Source organism: Schistocerca piceifrons, chromosome X, assembly GCF_021461385.2.
Source record: "Schistocerca piceifrons isolate TAMUIC-IGC-003096 chromosome X, iqSchPice1.1, whole genome shotgun sequence".
Taxonomy (NCBI): Eukaryota; Metazoa; Arthropoda; class Insecta; order Orthoptera; family Acrididae; genus Schistocerca; species Schistocerca piceifrons.
Genome location: NC_060149.1, coordinates 170270451 through 170294450, shown reverse-complemented (window position 1 = coordinate 170294450; position 24000 = coordinate 170270451). Strand labels below are relative to the sequence as shown.

At 40.0% G+C, this 24000-nt stretch overlaps 1 protein-coding gene across 1 annotated transcript in view; it reads left to right on the top strand.

Moving 5' to 3' along the window:
• Positions 1–24000, top strand: part of LOC124723043 (E3 ubiquitin-protein ligase HERC2) — an 819840-nt gene that overhangs the window by 135240 nt on the left and 660600 nt on the right. Inside the window, exons 14-16 of the mRNA XM_047248222.1 lie at positions 7055–7162; positions 7275–7484; positions 11217–11410. Coding sequence (XP_047104178.1) covers positions 7055–7162; positions 7275–7484; positions 11217–11410 — 512 coding nt within the window. The remainder of the gene's footprint in view (positions 1–7054; positions 7163–7274; positions 7485–11216; positions 11411–24000) is intronic.

Sequence of the window (24000 nt, the reverse complement as noted above, 5' to 3'; positions counted from 1 at the left end):
TATGTCAGTGGTTGGGTTGAGTCCTGGAGTCATGTGTCCTGCTGGCTCCATGTCAGGATGGCTTCCGCCAGGATCGCTCTACCACTGATAATCTTGTGTCCCTCAAGTCTGCCATCTGAACAGCCTTTTCCAGATGGCAACATCTGGTTCCCGTCTTTTTTGACTTATGTAAAGCATACGACATGACCTGGTGACATCATATCCTTGCCACATTGTATGAGTGGGGCCTCCGGGACCTGCTCCCGATTTTTATCCAAAACTTACTGTCGCTTCGTACTTTCCATGTCCAAGTTGGTGCCTCTCATACTTCCATCCATATCCAGCAGAATGTAGTCTCGCAGGGCTCTGTATTGAGTGTCTCTCTATTTTTAGTGGCCATTAATGGTCTAGCAGCAGCTGTCGGGCCCTCCATCTCACCTTCTCAGTATGCAGACGACTTCTGCATTTCGTACTGGTGCTCCAGTACTGGTGTTGCTGAGCATTGCCTACAGGGAGCCATCCACAACGCGCTGTCATGGGCCCTAGTCCATGGCTTCCAGTTTTCAGCCGCAACATCATGTGTCATGCACTTCTGTTGGCATCATACCGTTCATCTGGACTCAGAACTTTACCTTCATCATGATCCACTCACTGTAGTGAAGACGTATCGACTCTTAGGATTGGTTTTCAACTCTTGATTGACTTGGCTTCCTCATCTTTCTCAGCTTAAGCAGAAGTGCTAGCAGCACTTCAATGCCCTCCGCTGCTAGAGCAACACCCATTGGGGAGCAGATCACTCTACGCTGCTGCGGCTCTACAGAGCCCTTGTCCAATCCCGAATTGACTATGGGAGTGTGGTTTGTGGTTCGGCAGGCCCTCAGCATTGCATTTACTCGACCCTGTGCACCACTGCGTGGTTCGACTAGCGACAGGAGCTTTTAGGACGAGTCCAGTGACCAGCATACTGGTGGAGGCTGGTGTCCCTCCATTGCAGTCAGACGTGCACAGTTGCTTGCCAGTTATGTTGCACACATTTGTAGTTCTCCTGAGCATCCAAATTACTGTCTACCTTTTCCACTAGCGGCCGTCCATCTCCCGCATCGGCGTCCCAGGTTGGGGCTAACGATTGCGGTTTGCGTGCGGTCCCTTCTCTCTGAACTGGAGTCCTTTCCTTTACCACCTCTACTTGAGGTCCGTTCACGTATGCCTCCATGGTTTACACCTCTGCCGCAACTTCGTCTGGACCTTTCATGTGGCCCTAAGGCCTCCGTTAACCCTGCGGCTCTCTGCTGTCACTTCCTCTCGATTCTTCACGTGTTCCGGGGCTCTGAAGTGGTTTACACTGACTGTTTGATGGCTGGTGGTCACATTGGCTTTGCCTATGTTCATGGCAGCCATATTGAACAGCATTCCTTACCCGATGGCTGCAGTGTATTCACTGCAGAACTGGTGGCCATTTCTCGTACACTACAGTATCTCTGTTCATGCCCGGGGAAGTCTTTTCTTTTATGTACTGACTCCTTCAGCAGTCTGAAAACTATTGACGAATGCTACCCTCCTCATCCTTTGGTAACGTCCATCCAAGAGTCCGTCTCTGTCCTGGAATGGCCCAGTAGTTCAGTGGTGTTCGTCTGGACCCCTGGTCATGTCGGAATCTCAGGAAATGAACTTTCTGACAGGCTGGCCAAACAGGTTACCCGGAAACCACTTCTGGAGATGAGCATCCCCGCAACTGACCTGCATTCATTATTACTCCACAAGATTTTTCAGCTTTGGGAGACGGAATGGCAAAATCTCAGTACACACAACAAACTGCGAGCCATTAAGGGGACCACGAATGTGTGGAAGTCCTCAATGAGGGCCTCTCGAAGGGACTCCGTGGTTCTCTGCTGGCTCCGCATTGGCAATGCCTGGGTGATCCACGGCTACCTCCTGCACCATGAAGACTCACCTCAGTGTCAGTGGGTGCGTGGTTGATAGTGGCCCATATTATTCTGTTCTTCCCTTCTTTGGCTGCCCTGTGACTTCATCTCTGGTTGCCGGACTCGTTGTCATTGATTTTAGCAGACAATGCCTCATTAGCTGATTTGGTTTTACGTTTCATCCGTGAGGGTGGGTTTTATCATTCAATCTGAGTTTTAGCACATGTCCTTTGTCCCTCTGCGTCCTCCACCCTAGTATTTTTAGGGTGGAGGTTTTAATGTGTTGCAGGGTGGCTGGCTTTTCTTTTTACTTTCGTGGTTGGCCAGCCACTGTAATCTGCTTCCTTGTTTTACTCTCTTCTGACTGTTTCTTGCATCTCTCTGTTGTTTTCTTGTCTTCTTTTGTTCCTTTTAGTGTTTGTTGCCTTCCCTTTGTTCTTGTGGTCTTTCCTTTCTTTCCATTTTGTGTTATATTGTCTTGTCTGTTTTATTCTCACAATTGTGGCATTGTTTTATTAGGAACAAGGGACCAATTACCTCGTAGTTTGGTCCCTTCCCCCTCTTTTAAACCAACAACCGAATGTGGGTTACGACAATGGGGACCGTCATGGTACCATCCAATGCCAACCAATTCATGGGCCATATAGAGGAATCCTTCATAACTACCCAGAATCCCAAACCTGTCACCTGGTTCAGATTTGTTGATGAAATCTTCATAACGTGGATTGAGAGTGCAGACAGCCTATCTGCTTTCCTCCAGAACCTCAACACCTTCTCCCCTATTTACTTCGCCTTGTCCCCAATCCAACAAGCCACTTTCCTCAATGATGACCTTCACCTCAAAAATGGCTACATCAGTACCTCCATCCATATCAAACTTACCAACCACCAACAATACCTGCACTTCAACAGCTGCCACCCATTCCATACCAAGAAGACCTTTCCACACAGCCTAGCCACCCGTGACCATCACATCTGTAGTGATGAGCTATCCTTGTCAAAATTTACCAGGGTTCTCTCTCACTGAGGTTCTGACAGACTGCAATTACCCTCCTAACCATGGACAGATTCAGTCTCCCGTGCCTTACCTATCCAGTCACACACTATCCTTGAAAGTTCCACTGTCTGGCCACAGAGGAGAATTCCCACTGTGACTCAGGACAACCCATGACTGGAGCAACTGAATCACATTCTCCACCACAGTTCTGACTACCTCTCATTGTGCCCTGAATTGAGGGATGTTCTACCCACTACGTTTTCCACCCCTGCCACCCTCCCAACTTACACAATATCTTCATCCATCCCTACTCAGCCACTGTTCCCAACCCCTTGTCTGATGGCTTTCATTCCTATAATAGACCTAGATGCAAGACCGTCCCATATGTGCCACCTGAATCCTTCATACCAACACCGGGTTTTTGAAATTGTGCAGGTGGGAATTCTCCCTGCAATATATACTATGTTCCTGTAACTAACCTGGTCCCATTCTTCATTAGTGCTGTCCCTCATCCACCTATCCTTTTCTCTATTCCCACTTCGGTACTACACAAGTTTTATAGATGTGTTTCACAAACCATTCTTGAAGGTTACAGTTTTGCAGGACAAAGGTGATGTAAAAAAGTAATCAGCACTCCGAATTTAAGTTACACTTCCTTTTTATTGCTTTTGTTGCAATATCACGTTACACACAAAACATCACTTCACTATACAAAACATACTTGAAAACATCTTCCTCACATTGTATAAGCATAACTACAATATGCGTCTTTCCAACATTACGTCCAAGACTTGGCTTTCTCAAGGTCCGACTCTCTAACAAACTGCTTGCGCGCCCAAAAATCAAGAGTTACAAGTACGTCAAAGATCATAGTGACAAAAGAAAGAATACACATAAGAATAATATCATTACAATATAAACATATCGATGTATCAAAGTACCTCTACATTAATGAAATCAAATCTGAATGTTGTCTCAGAAACATGTTAACTACTTTACAGAAACACAGTAGAAGATTGCTGGTATCGAGAGGTTCAGGTGAGCTGCCGTAATGGTTACATAATTCAAGTGCCATTACAACACTCACAGTCTTTTTACGTCTCACCTTTCTGCCCCCCGCCCCCCCACCTCCCCCCCCACCTCCCCCCCCACCTCCCCCCCCCCTAATTCTAACCTCCTGACTGCACCCAGCTGCCCTTCCCTCTCACCACCTCATCCCTCTATGCTCCCATAAGTAGTACTTTACCATCCCCTGCCCCTACCCTGCGACCCATCCATCCCCCCCCTTCAACCCCCTTGCCCCGCCCCAGCCCCCTCCTTTCCTACACCACCCAGTCTGCTTCTCCCATCATGAGCTGTTGCTTGCAGTCTGGGCTTGGCAGACAGTGGTCATTGTTTGTGTGTGTGTGTGTGTGTGTGTGTGTGTGTGTGTGTGTGTGTGTGTGTTTTGTCTAATTCAGATGAAGGCCTTTTGGCTGAAAGCTTACCTGTTTAGCAGCCTTTTTGTTATGCCTGTCTGCAGCTCAGCATCTTCCCTATATGCTGAGTAGCAGCCTATCCTTTTTTTTAATATTGTCAAAACTGAGTATGAGATTTTCACAAAGAAAGAAAACCAAGCCAGTGTCTTTTTTTAATAATTCACAAAACCTTTTTAAATTTACCACAACTACATTGAACTAGAACTTAAAATGTACGAAGAGAAACTCACATGACTATGACAGTTGAAAACCCTCAAAGCAGTGTATTTGAAGGCCTGGGGTAGCCATGTCTGCCTTCAGGGAAAGTCTAGGTTCCAGGCAGTCCTATCTACTATAGTTTTGTCATGAGGGGGCAGCACCATTACTAAGATGTAGTTCTGCAAATGATGGAGGCATCCTTATACCCAATTAATATTCTTCTAATAGACCAGTGTATTTCCTGTCCTAAGTATGATTTTTCACTTTCATCTAACCATGCACAGATCTCTTCTTATAGGTTGGCAATACTGACTCCATTTCCATTACCACATGCAATAATTACCAAGTGAGGTGGCAGAGTGACTGAGACATTAAACTCACATTCACAAAGGCTGTGGTTAAAATTACCGTGCTACCATCCAGAATTTCATTTTAATGGTTTCCCTGAATCATATAACACTTTATTCAGCTTAACATTAAAAAATATGTAGTTATAGGTATTGAATGTTTCACTTTTCCTGTACATTTGTTGAAATTATATTGTCCCTGTGTCGGAGCTGTGCCATCAGACTCAGAATCACTGTTTGACTTAGTATAAAAACTATACAAAGAATCTGCAGGCACATTATCAACTGCAGATACTTCATGTTTATCAGCAGGATAATCATTGGAGTGTAATTCCTCTGTTGAATTTGTACACTTTATAAATTTAATCAGAAATGCACTACCAGGTCTGAAGACCAGGATGAATCAATATATCTTTGACATGTGCATCAACACCATCATCAGAAACACGCAAATCAAAATTTCAACACTGTTTTTTCAGAATTTGTAGGCTTTCTACCTAGTTACTGTTAAGCCATTTCACTACGAAAGAAATTATGCTGATTTAACTCATTATCAAAAAAGATACCATAAAAAGAAGGAATGTTTGTTTAATTAATGCAGCTATGCCAGATGCTCCATAATTAAACACAACTTAAAAGCAAGTTGTTCAAACCATGACATCAAGTGGAAGAAAGTGAAGCAGTATGTATGACTGTGTGATGCAGCACAGACAATGCACATATTACTTCATATAACATCTCGGCACAAAAGTTACTGGCTACATGTTGTGTACTGTGATATTATTTGAACATTTCACTTACCAGAATGTATGTACATAAATGACAACACCTTACAGCATCATAGACCACTAACAACAACAGGCCTGTATTTTGGCAGAATGGCAGTAATGTGATTGAAGTGTGTTTATTTCATGCCCATCAACTTCAGATTTCAGAAAACTGCTTTCACATTCTTGATGAGAAAGCTTCACAGAATGAGAGCAGTGGGCAACAGTATGCTTGCCCACCAACTGGAAAAGTGACTAAATGTACCAGACAAAATTGGGAATGTTTTGTGGTCGTTTTTTGTAAGCACATTAATAATATGCCCCTGCCAGTCGCTGGCAAGTGGGAGAACTGCACTGTAGCTAGTGTTTCAACCACAAAATGTTCCCCCTGAGTTGTTGCAGCCATAAGTACTAAATCTGAACATAAATCAATGAGATAATGCACCTCATATTACGTGGTTGAAAAATAGACCACAAATCTACAAGAGATTAAGGCAGGTGGTGGGAGCTTGTTCCCCCAGGAATGGAAATTAAACACCAACCTTCCATCCTGCCTTTCATACACTAATTCTCTCTCTCTCTTTCTAACTGAATTATGTAATACCTAAAGTTGTGATGTAGGATAGAAGTTGGAGGACCCCTACAGAGATTATAGGAGAGGAGATGGTAATAAGTATGACTGTATGACCTCAAGGAGGGTTTGTTGAGAGAGCAGGCATAAATAGACATTCGGACAGGAGACAGCAGTGCTATTAGGTCTTTTATCTCTCCATTTTTTTTCTTCTATCTTTCTCCTCCTCATCCTCCTCTTACTCGTACTCCTACCACCACCACTACCTCTACTCATCCCCCCCCCCCCCCCCCCCCCCCCCCCTGTTACCTCACACCTGACTACTCATTGGGACTTTGTACAGGTGCTGATGACTGCACGGATGAGGACCCCACAAACCAATCATCATCATCTCCTTGATTGTCCTGTCCTTTTCACTGCATCTGATTTTTGAGTGTCCTCTGTAAGCTTTCATACAGGCCATCTTCTTACTCCAGCATTTGCAGTTTCCCAGTTCTAAACCATTTACGTCTTACTAAAGTTAGTTCTGTTGTAGCATCAGAAATATTGAGTATGATACTGTGTTTCTTGAAGACCAACATATCTTTGAATATTAAAGACATCTCCTTTTTGTGTAGGTGTTCATCACCCAGCACTTCATTTGTATGGTGGGTTTATTCTCATAATAATTGTGTATAGCGTGAATGAAGTTTTTTCGCATTCTTTGATGCCTGCATGTGTAACCACTTTAGATTCTGTTTTTGAAATGTAACCTAAATAAACTGCTGGCTGTTATAAATATGTCCATTATTTCAGGTCATTATGTTGTTGATGTTGCGTGTGGCAGTGGAGATGCACAAACACTTGCTGTTACGGACAATGGCCTGGTGTTTTCCTGGGGTGATGGTGATTATGGAAAATTGGGTCTGTACATAGTAGATAAGACTGAATCACATTGTAATTACAGGATAATAATTTAAAAAGTGCTGTATAAGTAGAAAATATCATTTTTACATTTTATATTATATTCATTTAGGGCGTGGTGGGAGTGATGGCTCAAAGCTTCCAAAGCTTGTTGACAAGCTTCAAGATGTTGATGTTGTTAAAGTTTGTTGTGGTGCACAGTGTAGTCTTGCACTTACCAGAAGTGGAGCAGTTTACTCTTGGGGAAAAGGTGACACTTATCGTCTGGGACATGCCTCAGAAGAACATATTCGCTTTCCAAAAATTGTGGAGGCACTGAAAGGTATGTTCAGCCAAGTGATCATGTACCTGTGACAGTTACATTTTGTTTGTTGCTCTTTGTACAGTGTATCAATGATTTCCTAATTGTGTTGTGTTGTTCAGTTATTTATGTGATTCTAAATTTTAAATACTTCTTGAAATTTCAGCCAGATGATATATTATATTATTAGTTCACATATTCTTAAATTCCTGACTTTATCATTTACTTTCTTTCTGCTAAAAGAATTGAAATACTGCTAAATTTAAAAAAAATTGCATTTGAAGGAAAATATCTTACCTGAGATCAAATAAAACTGTGTTAGACCAGATGGGTGGGAAGGTTGCAGGCGATACTAACATTTCATTTGTGGATTTTGTTACATAAAGGTTGCTGCTTATGGTCTATTGTTTGCTTCTGTCTTGTGTATAAATGAAAAGTGTTGATAATAGTATTGAGGCTCTCAATATAATTTTTGATTATGTATTTGTAGGCCTTCGCCTGTTATCTACCACTCTGCTGTCAGATCATGAAGATGCATGGCTACTTAGGATAAATAGCCCATTGCTATACAATATTGGGACACTCTTTTGGTAGTAAGGTAGCAAAAAATTAATGATTTTGGGCAGAAAAGTTCAAAATAATTTGCAAAAAGTTACTATGATTAAATTCATTGTTTCAGATTTAAAATATTTTGTGGTAATTTTGTGGCAATATTTGAAAATAGCTTTTCCAGTTTGTTTACAAAACGAGTAATTAAAAATTGAAAAAACAGTGAATTGCTAGTGAGATACATACTTGTATCTTGCTAAAGGAAAAAGGAAATTTATAAGTTAGACTGTAAAAGTGAAGCTGCTACTGGAGTTTAGAAAGGACCTCTAAAACCAATTAGGAAAAAATATTAAAAAATCTAAAAGTGTGCACATTATCTCTTGACATAATAATGCAAATGATAATGTTAATTCTGTATTGACAATAGTGAAATGAGAGAGGACAACAGACTGACGAACAAAATAACATCTCTATTGATCTGAATTGAAAGGGTACACATGGTAATTCATATGTATAATGTATTTATAATAGTCCTTTTTTAAATAAAGACAAGACAGTGCAAGAAAGAAATTCAGCACACAAATCGAGAAAGCAACATCCATAAAATTTAATAATCTGTTACTCTCATCCACTTCCCAATTGAAATTAATTAAATAATAAGCAACCTAAAAAAATAAAAGCTTATTCAAATTTGCAGCATTTCCAATAAAATACTGAAGAGTTGATGTCATGTAACAGTTATTATCTTCAAGATACAAAGGACTTTTAAAGGCATTAGCTGCCAGTGGGCATTAATTTATTTCAATGTGGCAAGTTGAAAATTTGTGCTGGGCTGGGTGTCCTGCTTACTAGGCAGATGCGCTGACCACTACACCATCCCAACACAGTGGTCACCACGACCACACGGACTATCCTAGTATGCCTCCTGTCAGACCCAAATGCTCATTTTATACGACACACTACTGATGTAGTGCCCCTGCTCATTAGCCTCATTACTCGCAGCAGCTCGCTGATTCTTGTGAGAGTTCAAGCTTGGTGTGCATCTGCATTGAAGAAATCATTGGCTATCATCACCTTAATTATATTTGTGGCATCTGTCCTTTTGGACATGTCCCAAAGAACAGATACCATTTTGAAGCTGTAGCCTCTATGAATCAAGACACAAAGGACTTAAAGACATTAGCTGCCATTGGGCATTGATATATATCAATGAGGTAAGTTGAAAACCTGGGTTCGAATCCCAGTCCAGCACAAATTTTCTATGTGCTCCATTGACATAAATCAATGCCCACTGGCAGCTAATGTCTTTATTTCCTTGGTATGTTGATTCATAGTGGCTGCAGGATCAAACTGTTGTCTGCTCTTTCGGACATGCGTGAAAGAACAGACATCACGTATGTAAGTATTATCTTTTCTGAAATGCATAACACATTACTAAGTCAGTGAAATTTTTTTAAGAGATGAAACTCCAGTGAACAGTGTTGTTGTATGGAATTGATTGTGTAACTAACAAATTGCACATGTCATACATAACAGGGAGAGTGCAAAATGTTGTGTCATATAAGCCAGCAGCTGTCTTCAGAGGCTGTTTCTCTTTTTGGGAGAAATCATTAATGGTGTTCCACAATGTTTGACATTAGTTCAAATGTTGTACACATGCAGACTGAAGTAACAAATGCAAATTTGTACCGAAGCCGGGATTCGAACCCGGGTCTCCTTTTTCATTTGTCACTTCTGTCTGCATATATACATCATAGATGTTGAAACTTGAAAGGTCTCTGGGACCGTGTCATTTCATTTGAGTTCAGATGTTGTTTTTGATATATGCAAACAACTTTCCATTTAATACACATCAGATAGAATTATGTTAGTTCTCTCTGCAGATTACACAATTATTATAATCAATCACAGTTGATATATAACAGCAGTGAGTTTAAAAGAATGATTTACTGGTTTCCTGCAAATGCTTTTCTCTCAGACAAAACTTTCAAATATGTTGTTTGTATATATTAATGAGGATTTAAGTTAAGAAAAAATTACAACTTTTCGAACCAATTACTTCAGCAATGTTTGTATTACATGTCATCAGAAGTCTTAGAGAGAAGCAAGAAAGTTAACATACTCTGCTTATTTTCATTCAGTAATGTTGTGTGTGGCTATAAATAATGTTTAAGAAAGAACATTTTTATTACTCTAAACTGTGCTGTAAAAATAATATATGGTGGTTATCCACAATTGTCTTGTGCAAAACTCAAGAAGGAGCTGGATATTTCAGTGAGGAATCACTGTATATATTTTATCTCATAAAATTTGTTGTAAATAATCCATTAGAGAGCAGAAGGAATAATGATGTCCATAATTAAAGTACTAGCAGAAAATGTGACCTTTAAAAACTAACTTTAGCTCAGAAAGTGCAAATAAAGTTGTCATCAAAAGCATGTTTCTTACCCAATAATATGAAATACATACCATACAGCAAAGTTAAATTTGAAAGTAAAACTAAAAAAGTTACTTTTGGGCATCATCTTCTATTATATGAAAGAATTTTTATTGAGAAACTTATTGGTACAAAAAGTACGCAGAAGAGTTGCTGTGAAGCTTGGAAAGTAGGCAAGAGGTATTGTTGGAATTGAGTTGTGAAGGCAGGTTGTGTATTCTCTGTGGATAGCTCAGTTGGTAAGAACATTGGCCATGAAAGGTAGCATTTTACGAGTAAGTCAGATCTCAAACTGACATAGCTTTTTATCCTGCCAGGATGTTTCACAGTAATGTGCACACTGCTGCAGATCAAAAAATTCATTCTGGTGGTTTGTTTGTGTGGCCAATTTGTTGTGATTTGTATGGTCCTGTCTGCTGCTCACCTATTTGATAAGTAGTGATGTACCTGCATATAATTACAATATTGAGAAGTAAGTGTTATTGGTTGGAGTGTGGATATAAATTGTTGAGTAGGCCTTTTCATGAAACTTCCATGTGATACCACCAAAATCACTAAACTGAGTTGTAGATAAGTTTATTTCATCCAGTCTGAATGCACTTGTCACAAGAAATTACCTGTGATTCTTATTTGTAGAAGTTAGATTTGTTTTCTGTGTGTCAGTCGCTGTTTTTGTTATTTATAACTAAGTTTATTCTCTTGGTATTATTGCATTTTGAAATGATGTCTAGAGACTATGTTAAAAGCCCTTGCATTCCATATTTTAGGGAAACGTGTGATGTCACTGGCTGTTGGTGCAGGTCATGTATTAGCATTGACAGATGAGGGAGAAGTATATGGTTGGGGAAGAAATGATTATGGTCAAGTTGAGGAGACGAATGGAACAAGTATTCTTGAACCAATGCTTGTGACATCCCTTCAAGGAAGATCAATTGTTGGCATTGCTTGTGGCCCAATACAGGTAACTTACTTCTTATAAAATACAAGAAATAATTTACTTATTTATTCTCTATAGATAAATACACTATGTGATCAAAAGTATCTGGACACCCCCAAAAACAAATGTTTTTCATATTAGGTGCATTTTGCTGTCACCTACTGTCAGGTACTCGATATCTGCAACGTCATTAGTCATTAGACATTGTGAGGGAGCAGAATGTGGTGCTCCGCGGAACTTACAGACTTCGAACGTGGTCAGATGATTGGTTGTCACTTGTGTCATATGTCTTTATGCAAGATTTCCACACTCCTAAACATCTCTAGGTCCACTGTTTCCGATGTGATAGTGAAGTGGAAATGTGAAGGGACATGTACTGCACAAAAGAATACAGGCTGACCTCGTCTGTTGACTGACAGAGACCGCTGACAGTTGAAGAGGAATTCCAAACTGCATCAGAATCCACTGCAAGTACTATGACAGTTAGGTGGGAGGTGAGAAAACTTGGAATTCTTGGTCGAGTGGCAGCTCATAAGCCACGCATCACGCCAGTAAATGCCAGACGACCCCTTGCTTGGTGTAAGTAGCGTAAACATTGGACGATTGAACAATGGAAAAAATGTTGTGTGGAGTGAGGAATCATGGTATGCAATGTGGTGTTCTGATGGCAGGATGTGGGTATGACGAATGCCCAGTGAACGTCATCTGCCAGTGTGTGTAGTGCCAACAGTAAAATCCGGAGGCTGTGGTGTTACGGTGTCATCATGTTTTTCATGGAGGGGGCTTGCGCCCCTTGTTGATTTGCATGGCGCTATCACGGCACAGGCCTGCATTGATGTTTTAAGTACCTTCTTGCTTCCCTCTGTTGAAGAGCAATTCAACACGATTGCATACCTGTTCATAATGCACGGTCTGTGGCAGAGAGGTTATATGACAATAACATCCCTGTTATTGACTGGCCTTTACAGAGTCCTGGCCTGAATCCTATAGAACACCTTTGGGATGTTTTGGAACGCTGAATTCATGCCAGGCCTTACTGACTGACATCGATACCTCTGCTCAGTGCAGCACTGGGTGAAGAATGGGCTGCCATTTCCCAAGAAATCTTCCAGCACCTGATTGAACGTATGCCTGCGAGAGTGGAAGCTGTCATCAAGGCTGAGGGTGAGCCAACGCGATACTGAATTCCAGCATTACCGACGCAGCATGCCACGAACTTGTAAGTCATTTTCAGCCAGGTGTCTGGATACTTCTGATCACATAGTGTGCAACATTTGTTATGGATTGTGGGCATTACTACAATTCATCTCATAACTGTACGGGATCAATTACAAAAACACAGTATGTGTCAATTACTTATAAATAATATTGTGCAAGTGAAGATAATCTATTTAACTAAGAGAAGTTCTGAAATGTTATAAAAGCACTAACTAGTAAAATACTACTTCAAAGAACTTATGAGCAGCTTCCCTTTGAACTTTTTATATACTTTGGAAGTTTGTTAAACAGTGTGAACCCCTTGTGATAGGGAATGTTGTTAGCATCTTGTGCATTTGCCCTGCTAGGTGATAATCACAGTTTCTTATAGTATTATAAATACTTACAATCAACAAAACAAAAGTGTTTGCCTGTCTTGATAGGCTCGGGTACCTTATGCACCAGTAATAATACAGTTGTCTGGCAGAGGTGGCAGCACAACATTTAACACCGTTTTAGCAGTGGATGTGTTCCCTTCTTATTGTAAAAATTTTACATATAGAACTTTTATATTTTCTCTGATTGTGTATGATTACCACATATTGTTTTATATATAAATTATAACACTTACGTTTATCTATTTAACACTGCACCACAGACAGGTATATGTCAGTCATTTACTGGCAGGATGTCTCAGCATATGCAGGCCATGAAAGACAGTGTCCTATCACCCATCCAGTATGATGGTTCCAGTGCACTTGAATTGGCAGCCAGGTGTGGCATTCAACCATGCAGTGTCCAGAAATGGATAAATCGGTGATGCGAAACGGGTGCAGTGGTCGGCTTTGAGAGTCGGGCTTAGGAGAGGTGTCAACACCTAAGACAAAGTTTTAGTGAACACCTGTATGGAATGATTATTTTTAAACTTCTTGCAACTCAAGAATGAGGTCAATTTCTGTGGATGCTTGCGAACCTTTCACAACCAGTTAAGGATGCTGACCTCAAAGTCCATAGGGCCATTAATAAATAGGCCTTCTCTGATGATCACAAACTTTATAGGCTTGTCTTTGTTGAATTGAATGTAGAGTGTGACTGGCACCATATCATCTTTTCAGTTAAGTTAATATTTAACTCAGTGATTGAGTGCCTGGCGATGGTCTACAGGCCATAGGGAGCATGTTACAGCCCACAATGCATGGTGCAACATTCATATGTTGGTCACATCATAGTCTCGTGCTGGTGATGGATGTCATCAGATGGGGGAGGGATACTTCATCAAATGTATGGTAATTTCAACACAGATCAGTATGTGCATATCATGAAACATACTATGATGTCAAGGGTGAGGATGTGCTATCCCAGTGAAGTAATCCAGTTCCAGTAGAACCACTCACCAGTTCACAAGAGTCAAATCATTCAGCTGTGGTGTTCACAATAGGCTGACATCTGCCTGATTGAGTGGACTGTTTGGACAATGTGCGTGGATCTCATTGAAAATCTGTGAACAAAATGGTCTCATGAACATACACTGGCCCCACACACTCCTTACCAACTGTGGGACGTAGTGTTGGATACACGAGAGAGTCTTGTGGACAGTGAGACATATTTTCAGAGGCTGACCATCTCCCTGCCTCATAGGATGAGGCAGGTAATTGATTTTAATGGTGGGTAGACATACTAACCTCGTCCCTGACATGAAACTTTCCTCTTCTCACATTACTCCACTTTATGTTAAAATATTTGATATGATTGGATGTTTGTCAGTTGGAAATGTACATGTAGTTATTGTACTTTAAATTTTGCTTATTAAATGTGTGCAACTTAATACATGTAAGTATGAAAAAAGCACAAACAATTCCATTTGAATCAAAATAGAAACATTTTAATATGATACAGTCATAGAAAATTCTTAACGTTGACCATTATATGAACAGGTAAATCATAGAATGATAATCTTCTCTTCCTTACTATCTCTCCAAAATTCTCCACATTTATTGTGCAAAAGAAATGCAATCAGGATGTGCAAAATCTCTTTTTTTCAGTTAATGTTCTTCAGGAGCCCATGGATAGCATTCAATGCACTGTGCCCATTTCTCTATATTAGTCTTCAAAGAAATGACCACTGCTGAGTATGCATTCAGCGTCTTCTTCTTCAGCTGCACGTGCACATCTAAAGCATCATCCTCAATTAAATTTGGACAGACTTTGAATGACAGGAAGATTATGTTTCCTGTGTTTTTCCTTTATTCTTATTCAAGAGCAAAGCTTTCACTTCTGTCTCCTTTGATTCAGCTACAGATATCTTTTCTTTGAATTGTTTCACGTGTTCTCTGTGCGGAAACAATGTTAGCTACTTAACAGATTCAGAGCATGCTGATTTTACTAGAACTGGTGGTTACTGATGTGACTTGCTGATTTTGGGAGCTGGCCGGATAGCATTGGGACTCACATTTACTCCATTGCTTTCGTCATGTAGGTCAAACTCCTGTTGTACTGCAAAGTTATTACTTACAAGTATATGCCTGTTACACGGTAAGAGTCTTGTTTTCCAGAGGCTGTTTAAGGCATTTTCAATTATTACTGCTCTCAAGTAGGTTGCTTTGTAATTGGAGATGTTACTACTTGATCTGGGTTATTTGCCCACCAGAATTTTATTTTTGGGGGGTAATTTGTTTTAAGCAAGCCCTTGAATTTCACACAAGAGGCTCAATTTTATGAGAGGAATGCGGTGATAAACACATAATGTGGACACAGTTTTCTGTTGCTTTGTCTATTGCACAAATGTGATTGGATACCCATCAAGTATTCACACAGCAGCATTACCACCAGATGGCTTCACAAATTTCACAAAATTGTCAAACTACTTAGTAAAAATATGGGTCTGAATCCAACTCCAAGTGTGGCAAGCTGAAGTTATCTCGATATGAGATAGTGAGACCTAATACACAATACTGTCATGTTACTCTGCTCACTTTTAAGGGTAGTGCACTGTATCAAATGGAAGAGAGTACTTTGTGAAGAATATAATGATCATATGAATATTGTTGTAACAGCTACTCAGCTTCAGATATTGGAGCCCTACAAACATGCAGACTCGAAAAACATGGAATTCAACACCTTTAAAATCAAGGATTCTCAACAATGTCCAGCTCCCTAATTGTCTTAGTGTCACTGACCCCCCCCCCCCCGTGCCCTGGTCACCTCAGGCACTGTCAGAACCAAGTTCTGATACTTTCCAATGGAGCTGAGCACTTAGCTGTAGTCAGAATCTAGCTGTCTCACATTAGCAAACTCTCCCATGATAGATGCCTTTTCCCCTATATTTAAAATCATTTTCAGTACTGCTGGTATGATTTGGGTAAATTAAAAACAATGTCAAATCAGAACATAAATAGTCATTTTCTCAAATTAAATTATAGTTGCAGTAAGACAAAGCACAGTTAATTCCATCATCTGATGTCTGTAGTTTCGTACCCACAGACCACCAAAATTGTTGATTTCTACTTTCCTTGAAAATTAGGAAGAAACAGATCACAATTTCTATCAGAAAACTGTACTCTACACTTGTCCTGTCAGTTGGAAGGACATTCAGTTTTGTCCTCGCTTATCTTTTTTGGATCATTAGACACGTCCAACTGGATTTTAATAAGTAATATCTGAACAATTTAAATATCTTACTCAGACCCATTACGCTGAACATTTGAACTAGCAGTCTATCATAGTCACTGAATGGTGATGCTGCTGCGTGCCACTGTCAGTGTGTGGCAGGTGGAGCCCTTGGCAGCCTGACTGCTTTGTGGTTTCATTGTATCACACAAGGAAGGACAATATTTATCAGTATGGCTGAAATTGAGGGTGTATGTGTGCAGTCATCTGCAACAGTGTGGTCTCATAGGAATCGGTGAAGAGCAACAGTGAGGCTGGGCAGCCAAGCCTCCAACACGTGACCCACCAGGTAGGTGGTCATCAGCAGAAGGTAGCCACCCAGCAGCTGACCGTACAGTGCAAAGGCACCAACTTGTCTTTATACAGCCTCTAGCTCAGGCAGGTGCCTGCAGCTACTGTGGACAAAATCCTTACAAAGTAACTGAATGTTTCATTTGGCACTGCGGTGGTCTTTACCTTGAAGTTAACAGCTGATGAATATGATACTGTTCTGCATCACATACACACCCTGGTACAGTTTTGCACAATGAACATTGTCGAGCATCTGAGAATATCTAATACTTAGCATAAACCGTGTGGTTCATTGGCTATTAGTTAAACTAAACATTAATTTCTGTCTGTTGGTAACTGGTGCACTGGAAGCTCGATTGCTCGGGTGGTTTTCCACTTGAAGTAGATGTAACTTACACAAAGGGCCGGAACCGTAATGGTATCAGAAACATCCCTGATCGCAAACTTGTTGTGTTGCTCATCATGGTGCTGGAACATTTGCTCAGTGTTAATGTGATGTTTCTGTGCATATATCAGTGGATCCAGTGAGTGGAGGTGGTTTGTTTTTACGTTGTTATTTAAATAGGTTGGGTTCTGAGTAGGCAACACATCCAATGTTTTTTCTGGCCAATACAATGAGGGCTATGTCATATTCATTATAGTTGTCACAATAATAATGCTGTATGGGGAAAGACATCTGTTCCACTCTACCACCCCCCCTTTCTCAAGGCTGGATGTGTATGGTCCATCATTACACAGTTCGCCCTGTTACCATAGCATGCCCCTATTATAATTACTCACCATATCATCTACCAATCCCATTGCAATAAGTGTTAGCAACAAATGAAAGATAAATTACCCAGCACTAACAAGTTAAAGTAACTTCTTTAAACTAGGATGCTCTTATAGTCTTAACGTGTTTTATTACAGAGCTGTTCTATATACCTCATAAAACTCAGTTCTCACTAGCGCAACCTGAGTGCGTACGGCACCTTGTATATATCCTGCACACTAGCTTCTGTCTCCTTCCTTCTCTTTTTATCTTTTGTTTTCTTTGCAGGTAATGATAGTATGTTTCCCCATCTTTTCCTACCTCTTTAGGACTTCATTAATTTGCCTTCTTCATCCACTTCCAATTCCCCATTTTTTCATGTTTTAGTTTTAATAACTTTGGAAGGTGATGGCATCTTCCTGCTGTATGCCACTTCATATGGCAATAGCACAACACAGTCATGCATTTTAGAGTTTGTTGTGGCTACATCATAGGATAGATAAATCTCTCAGTCATTGTGGTAGCTATTCAAATAACAACTTAATATTTTACTGGTGGTACAGTGAACACACTCAGTCCTCACATTCACCTGAGGGCGGAAGGGACAAGTCATTAGCTTGCAGATTCAAAGTAGATGGCATAGTTGTTTAAATAGTTTGGATGTGAAGTTGGCTTACTCCTTTAGGCAATTTGACTTCACTACATCTCTAGATCCCTCCCTGCCTTATGTTGTTGGACACACTTTATCTAGCTCCTCCATCAAGACCATTACAGCTTGGGTGACCTTGCCAGAATCTACACTACCGCCAGCACAGCTCTTGACTTCGACAGAGCATGCAAGCGCTTCCGGCCAGCACAGCTCTTGACTTTGACAGAGCATGCAAGTGTTCCCGCCCAGCACTGAAGGTGCCTCCGAGAAGGCAGCGTCCCCTGGGAGTAAACCTGCTACAAATCCTGCTCCTCCAAGTTGGGAGTTGGGCAAGCGGCTGACAACCCCTTCCTATAAGAACCAAAGCCCTGTTCAGAAACTTCAAAGTAAAGAAGCTGGACTGATACATGGACAATGACGTAGTACCACTAAAGGGAAAGGCAAAGACATTACAAAAAAGGAAAAATGATGTGTTTATTGGAATCTGGAATGTAAGATCATTGTACAGGGCAGAAACCATGAGGTCACTGCGAGAAAAGCTCAATAAAACACAGACAGGCATAGTTGCTCCACAGAAAATGCAATGGAATAGACATGGAGTGCTTGAAATGGCAAGCTGGATAATTTTCTTCCATAATCCAAAGAGCAACCGTGAATTTCATACTGGGTTTGCAGTAAGACAGAAATTTAAATGTAGAGTGGGTGAATTTACTGGAATAGCATCTAGAATCTTACAAATGAGATTGAAGGCCCAATTCACAAATGATTTATTGATCAGTGTACATGCACCTAAAGAAGTAGGAGATGACCAGGATAAAGACGACTCCTGTGAGAATCTCAAGGGATCCTATAACGGATGCCCTGGGCATAATACAAAAGTAATTATTGGAGACCTCTATGCACAGATTGGAGGAGAAGATCATTATTGTCCAGCAATAGGAAAGCATAGCCTCCACTAATACACAAATGATAATCAACAGAGTTGTTCAGTTTGCCCTAGCATATAATATGGCTGCAGGTAGCACTATGTTCCCCCAAAAGGATACATAAAGCAACATGGTATAGCCCTGATCAGCCTTCAATCAAAATAATCTTGTAATTATTGACAGATGGCATATCTCCAACTTACTCAATGTACATACCTACAGAGGAGTTAATGTGGATTCAGACCACCACCTTGTAATGCAAAACTAAGAGACCGATATCTAACACAAGAAAGGTAAAAGGAACATCTCGAAGAAAGTATATGATATTAAAGCTAAAAAATGAAGAATTGCTAAAACATACTCTGAGAAGGTTACTGAGAATCTTGCACTATACACTCCTAGTGTAAGTGATACTCTGGATCAGAAATGGTTTGCTTTCAGGGACACAATCATTGAGGCAGCAGAAATAGTGCTAGGGAAAGAAGGAAAACAACCAAGGAGTTCCTGGTTTGATGAAGATTGTAAGAGATTAAGTTACGACAAAAACCTGACTTATAGGGAAATGCTTGAGAAATGGTATACACATTTAGCAGTAAGAAATTATCGAGATAAAAGGAAAGAAGAAGAGAAACTGCATCAGAAGAAGGAAAGAGAATGGGAAAGAAAGCAGATCGAAGAATTGGAGATAATTGGAAAAACAAATTAAGTCAGAAAATTCTATCAGAAAATAACTAGTGAAAAAAGAACATTTAAGCCGCATATTAATATATGTGAAAGTAAAAATGGGGAATTATTAACTTATGACCAAGAGATATTGGAACATTGGGTAGAGTATTGTAGTGAACTTTTGGATGCTCCAAGGCCCTCTGTTGAAGAGATCCTAATCCACCCAGAAAAAGATTATTATGAGGCCCATAGTCCCTCTCCTCCCTCAAGGAAAAGTAGACAAAACAGTTTCCTGACTGAAGAACATTAAAGCACCAAGGACTGGTAATATAACAGTAGAACTATTGAAAGCCAAAGGAGTTAAATCACTGGGAAAAGGAAGAGTTGCCAGAAGAATGGAATGTAGGCATAGTGTGTGTGATACACAAGAAAGGAGATATAGTTAAATGTGGTGACTACAGAAGTAATACACACCAAATTGTTGCATGTAAAGTATTGTCAAATATCTTGTTTAGTAGACTCTCACCCATAGCAGAAAACATTATTGGAAGTTATCATTGTGTATTCAGACCAGGAAAGTCAACTGAGAACCAGATATTTACTCTCTGGCAAATAGTAGAGAAAATCAATGAATTTGATGTTGGTGTGCACCATCTTTTCATTGATTTCCAATCTGCGTATGAAACAATAAATTGATCTAAATTGTATGAGACAGTGGGGGAATTTAGGATACCTGGGAAGTTGGTACTTTTGATAGAGGTCACCCTAATGCGCTCTAAGAGTACTGTGTAAGTGCAGCCTGGGCTGTCACCCCACATGAACTGGGCTAAGACAAGGGCAAAGACTTTCCTGCCTACTCTTCAATTCAGCACTCGAAAAAGCGGTATGTGAATTGGGTATCCAGACAAGAGGTACTATCTACCATAAGTCTGTACAACTGTTGGGATATGCAGATGATGTGGATCTAATGAGTGCAACATTTAGAGATCTACAAAGTGCATTCTTAGCGTGAAAACTGTGTGCAGAGAAGATGGGCTTGAAAATTAATGAAGGAAATACCAAGTATGTGTATAGTGGTACAAATCAACCCTTACAGCCTACAGTACTTGTGAGGGAATGACTTTTGAGCGAGTGGAATGTTTCACTTGTCAGGTAGAAGCAAATGGTAACAATTCGATTGAAATTATGGCCTACATAAGTGCTTCTAATCAATGCAGTTTTAGAATGCTGTGAGATTTTAATTTTAAGCTTCTATCAAAGAGACCAAGTGCTGATTCTATAAAACACTGATATGCCCAGTACTTACATATGGCTCAGAAACATGGATGATTACAAAGCAGTGTGAAAGCAGACTGAGGTCATGTGAAAGAAGTATATTGAGGAGAATCTTTGGATCTCTGTATGGAAACAGGAGTTGGAGATGGCAAGGGAATGACGAGCCTTACAATTGCTATAAGTTGGATGATGTGGTCAAGCTCATAAAGTTGTGTGTATTGAGATGAGCTGGACATGTAATATGACTCGATGATACAGATCCTGCAGGGAAAGCCTGCTGCAGTGAACCTGGAGAAAGAACAGCAAGATGACTGAGATGGAGTGACAAGATTGGAGAAGATGCTGCCTTAGTTGGTTGCCGTAACTCAAGGTCTACAGCAAAGTTGAGAGAGGACTGGTGGAAAATTATTGAGCAGGCCAAGTGCCATCCTGGGATGTAATGCCAATGGAAGAAGAAGGAGACAAAGTTGGTGCCCTGATTTAAAATTAGTGGGTCAGATATGCTACACTTCAGTAACCAGGTGTTCATCATTGCTTGTGCTATTGTACTCGCTTGTTGTTGTGGGATGGCAGTATTCGCATTGTAACATGAAAACTGGTCTGTGATGGTTAACACATAGCGGTTACCCACCAGTGCCTAGTTAAATGGACCCATAATGTCCATCCCCACCATTTGAAATGCCTGAGATGCCTCTGGTAATGTTCGAAACAGTATTTATTGATGGCTCAAATCAGCATGTTGTGCACATGTCACGCAATTATTCACACACTGGTCAACACCCTGTCTTCATGTTCTTCATCAAAACCATTCAGCTATTTATGATCCATTGATCTTCTCCCTTCATCTCCTGCTAACATGTGATTATGTTCTTTTAACACTTCTTCTTTCAGTGCTGCAGGTACCATGATGTGTGACCTGAACTTTGTCGTTCGTAGTAGCCCATTGTGAAGCCAACCAGAAGACAGCAAAATATTATGGAGAGTCTCTGAAAAATTGAATTAAAATGTGTGAAGATAATTTTTACAAAAACCTTTTTTCTGTTTGCTCTGATAATGAAAATAAAATTATAAAAATGTGATAGCTTTTAAAACAAGACATGCCTGACTTATTAACATATGGATGTTCATCTCATTATATTCATCTACTCAAAGAAGAAGTAACACCTAGTAAAGTATATTGGTGAAGTTCACAATTACTTTCAAAACCACCATGAACAGCATGGTTGGTTAAAAGAAAAGAATGGTCTTATGCGCAGCTCCCAAATTCTACTAGATGGAATTCCCAGTGTGACTGCCTACTCACCTTTATTGATAATTATTCTGAATATGTAGAAACTGTAACAGATCACTCTGAAGAAGTCCCTGCTAACATTAACAAAAAATTGGATAATGTTATAATTTGTAACTGCCACTCATCTTCTCCAACAACTCGCTATACTCTCATTCGGAAGGACAACAGTTCAAAGCTGTGTCTGGCCATCCTGATTTAGGTTTTCTGTGATTTTGCTAAATCGCTTCGGGTAAATGCCAGGATGGTTCCTTTGAAAGGGCATGGGTGATTTCCTTAGCTATCCTTTCCTAATCCGAGCTTGTGCTCCATCTCTGATGGCCTCATTGTCAACAAGACATTAAATACTTAATCTCCTCCTCCTCCTCTTCCTCCAAAAACTGTCATAGTTTGTAGTATCATGGATTTTCTTCAAGCAGACAACACAAATATTGCTGAAGCTGTTGGTTGATCTTTTATGAAAATTCTGATATGGAACCCTTTGAGAACATAATAAAAAAATGAAAGGAACTAGCACTAGAACCCTTTCACTGACTTGTTAATACAGTATACCAAGACTCAGTGGGAGAAGGTTCACTGCTGACCAAGAAGAAAGTGCAGAATACTGCCTCATAGAGATGCAGCTGTTCGGATTGGAAGAGTTACGTCTGTTTGAATTGCTGATTCTGATTATTTTCCTGCCACAATGTTTTCTGATGCAATTGTAACACAGTTCCACCTTGTCAAATGGTGTAAGATAATGGAGCTGAAACAGCACAAAAGTAAACTTACCAGCAGGTCTTATTACTTTTGTAAAAAGTCTCACTTCTTGCCCTGCCAGCATAATATCCATTGGAAGAATCGTCTCCTCCTACTGGTGTTTTTGGTCAAAATTAAGAAATATTTTAGGAGAGAAAAAGCCAAGAAATTAGTGAAAATGTACAAATTTCTGTATGCTTTCAGAGAGGACTAAAGTGTGTTTTAAATTCACTAAGATAATACATCAAATTAAAGTTTATTTTTAGAAGTGTAAATTTTTAAAACTGTGTTTCTTATATTACAAGCAAGGTTAAAACACACTATTAATAAAATAAATTCTTAAGCAAATATGATGGCGCTTTTCGTTTTGTGTAAGGGTAACTATGTAACATTTTGTATGTTAATTAAATTTTCATAACTGAATATAGTTAGTTTTTACTGTTTTTGTGATTTTTTAAAAAAGAACTCGCGCTTTTTTGTGTTGGGTTAGATTACAACCACACTGTTTATGACACAAATGAGATATTACTCGGTATATCAGTACCTGCGCCTACCTCGAGTAGTTTTCCTATGCCTTTCAGCACTTTATCATGCAAAGTGAGCCTTAGTGTTTGTATATGCATTTTAGTTGATTCCACCTTCATGATAGGAGAACCTAGTGATGGTGTAACATTTGCAGCACGCTCTGCCAATCAGAACAGTATTCTGCTGAGTTCAACAGTGTGTCATAAAAGATCAGCTTTTGTATGATGCTTATTCACGAAATCCAAATAATGGGATTTGCAGTACCCTTACCTACACGTGACGATACTTCCGTATATTGTCAAAAATTCCTTGCTCCAGTACAGAAATTGAGCAACATTGACCCTAGCGATGCCACTTTATTGTACCCTACTACACATAATCTGTAAAAAGGGGAAATCGCTCTCTTCCTACCCTAGAAGTCCAGACTTGCTAGTGGATTATGAACCTTCAATGTTCACTAAAAACTTCTGTTGTGTACCGTTATATGCCAGCTAAGCAACATTTACCTCATCATGTGACTTTGTAGCATTTAATTTCACTGAGAAAACTGGTAAATGGTTTTGGAATACCCATGGGTGTTTTAACAACTGTTTGCTAATGCTCCAAAGCTGTGCTTGGTGTCCAGCCACTATACACTTTATA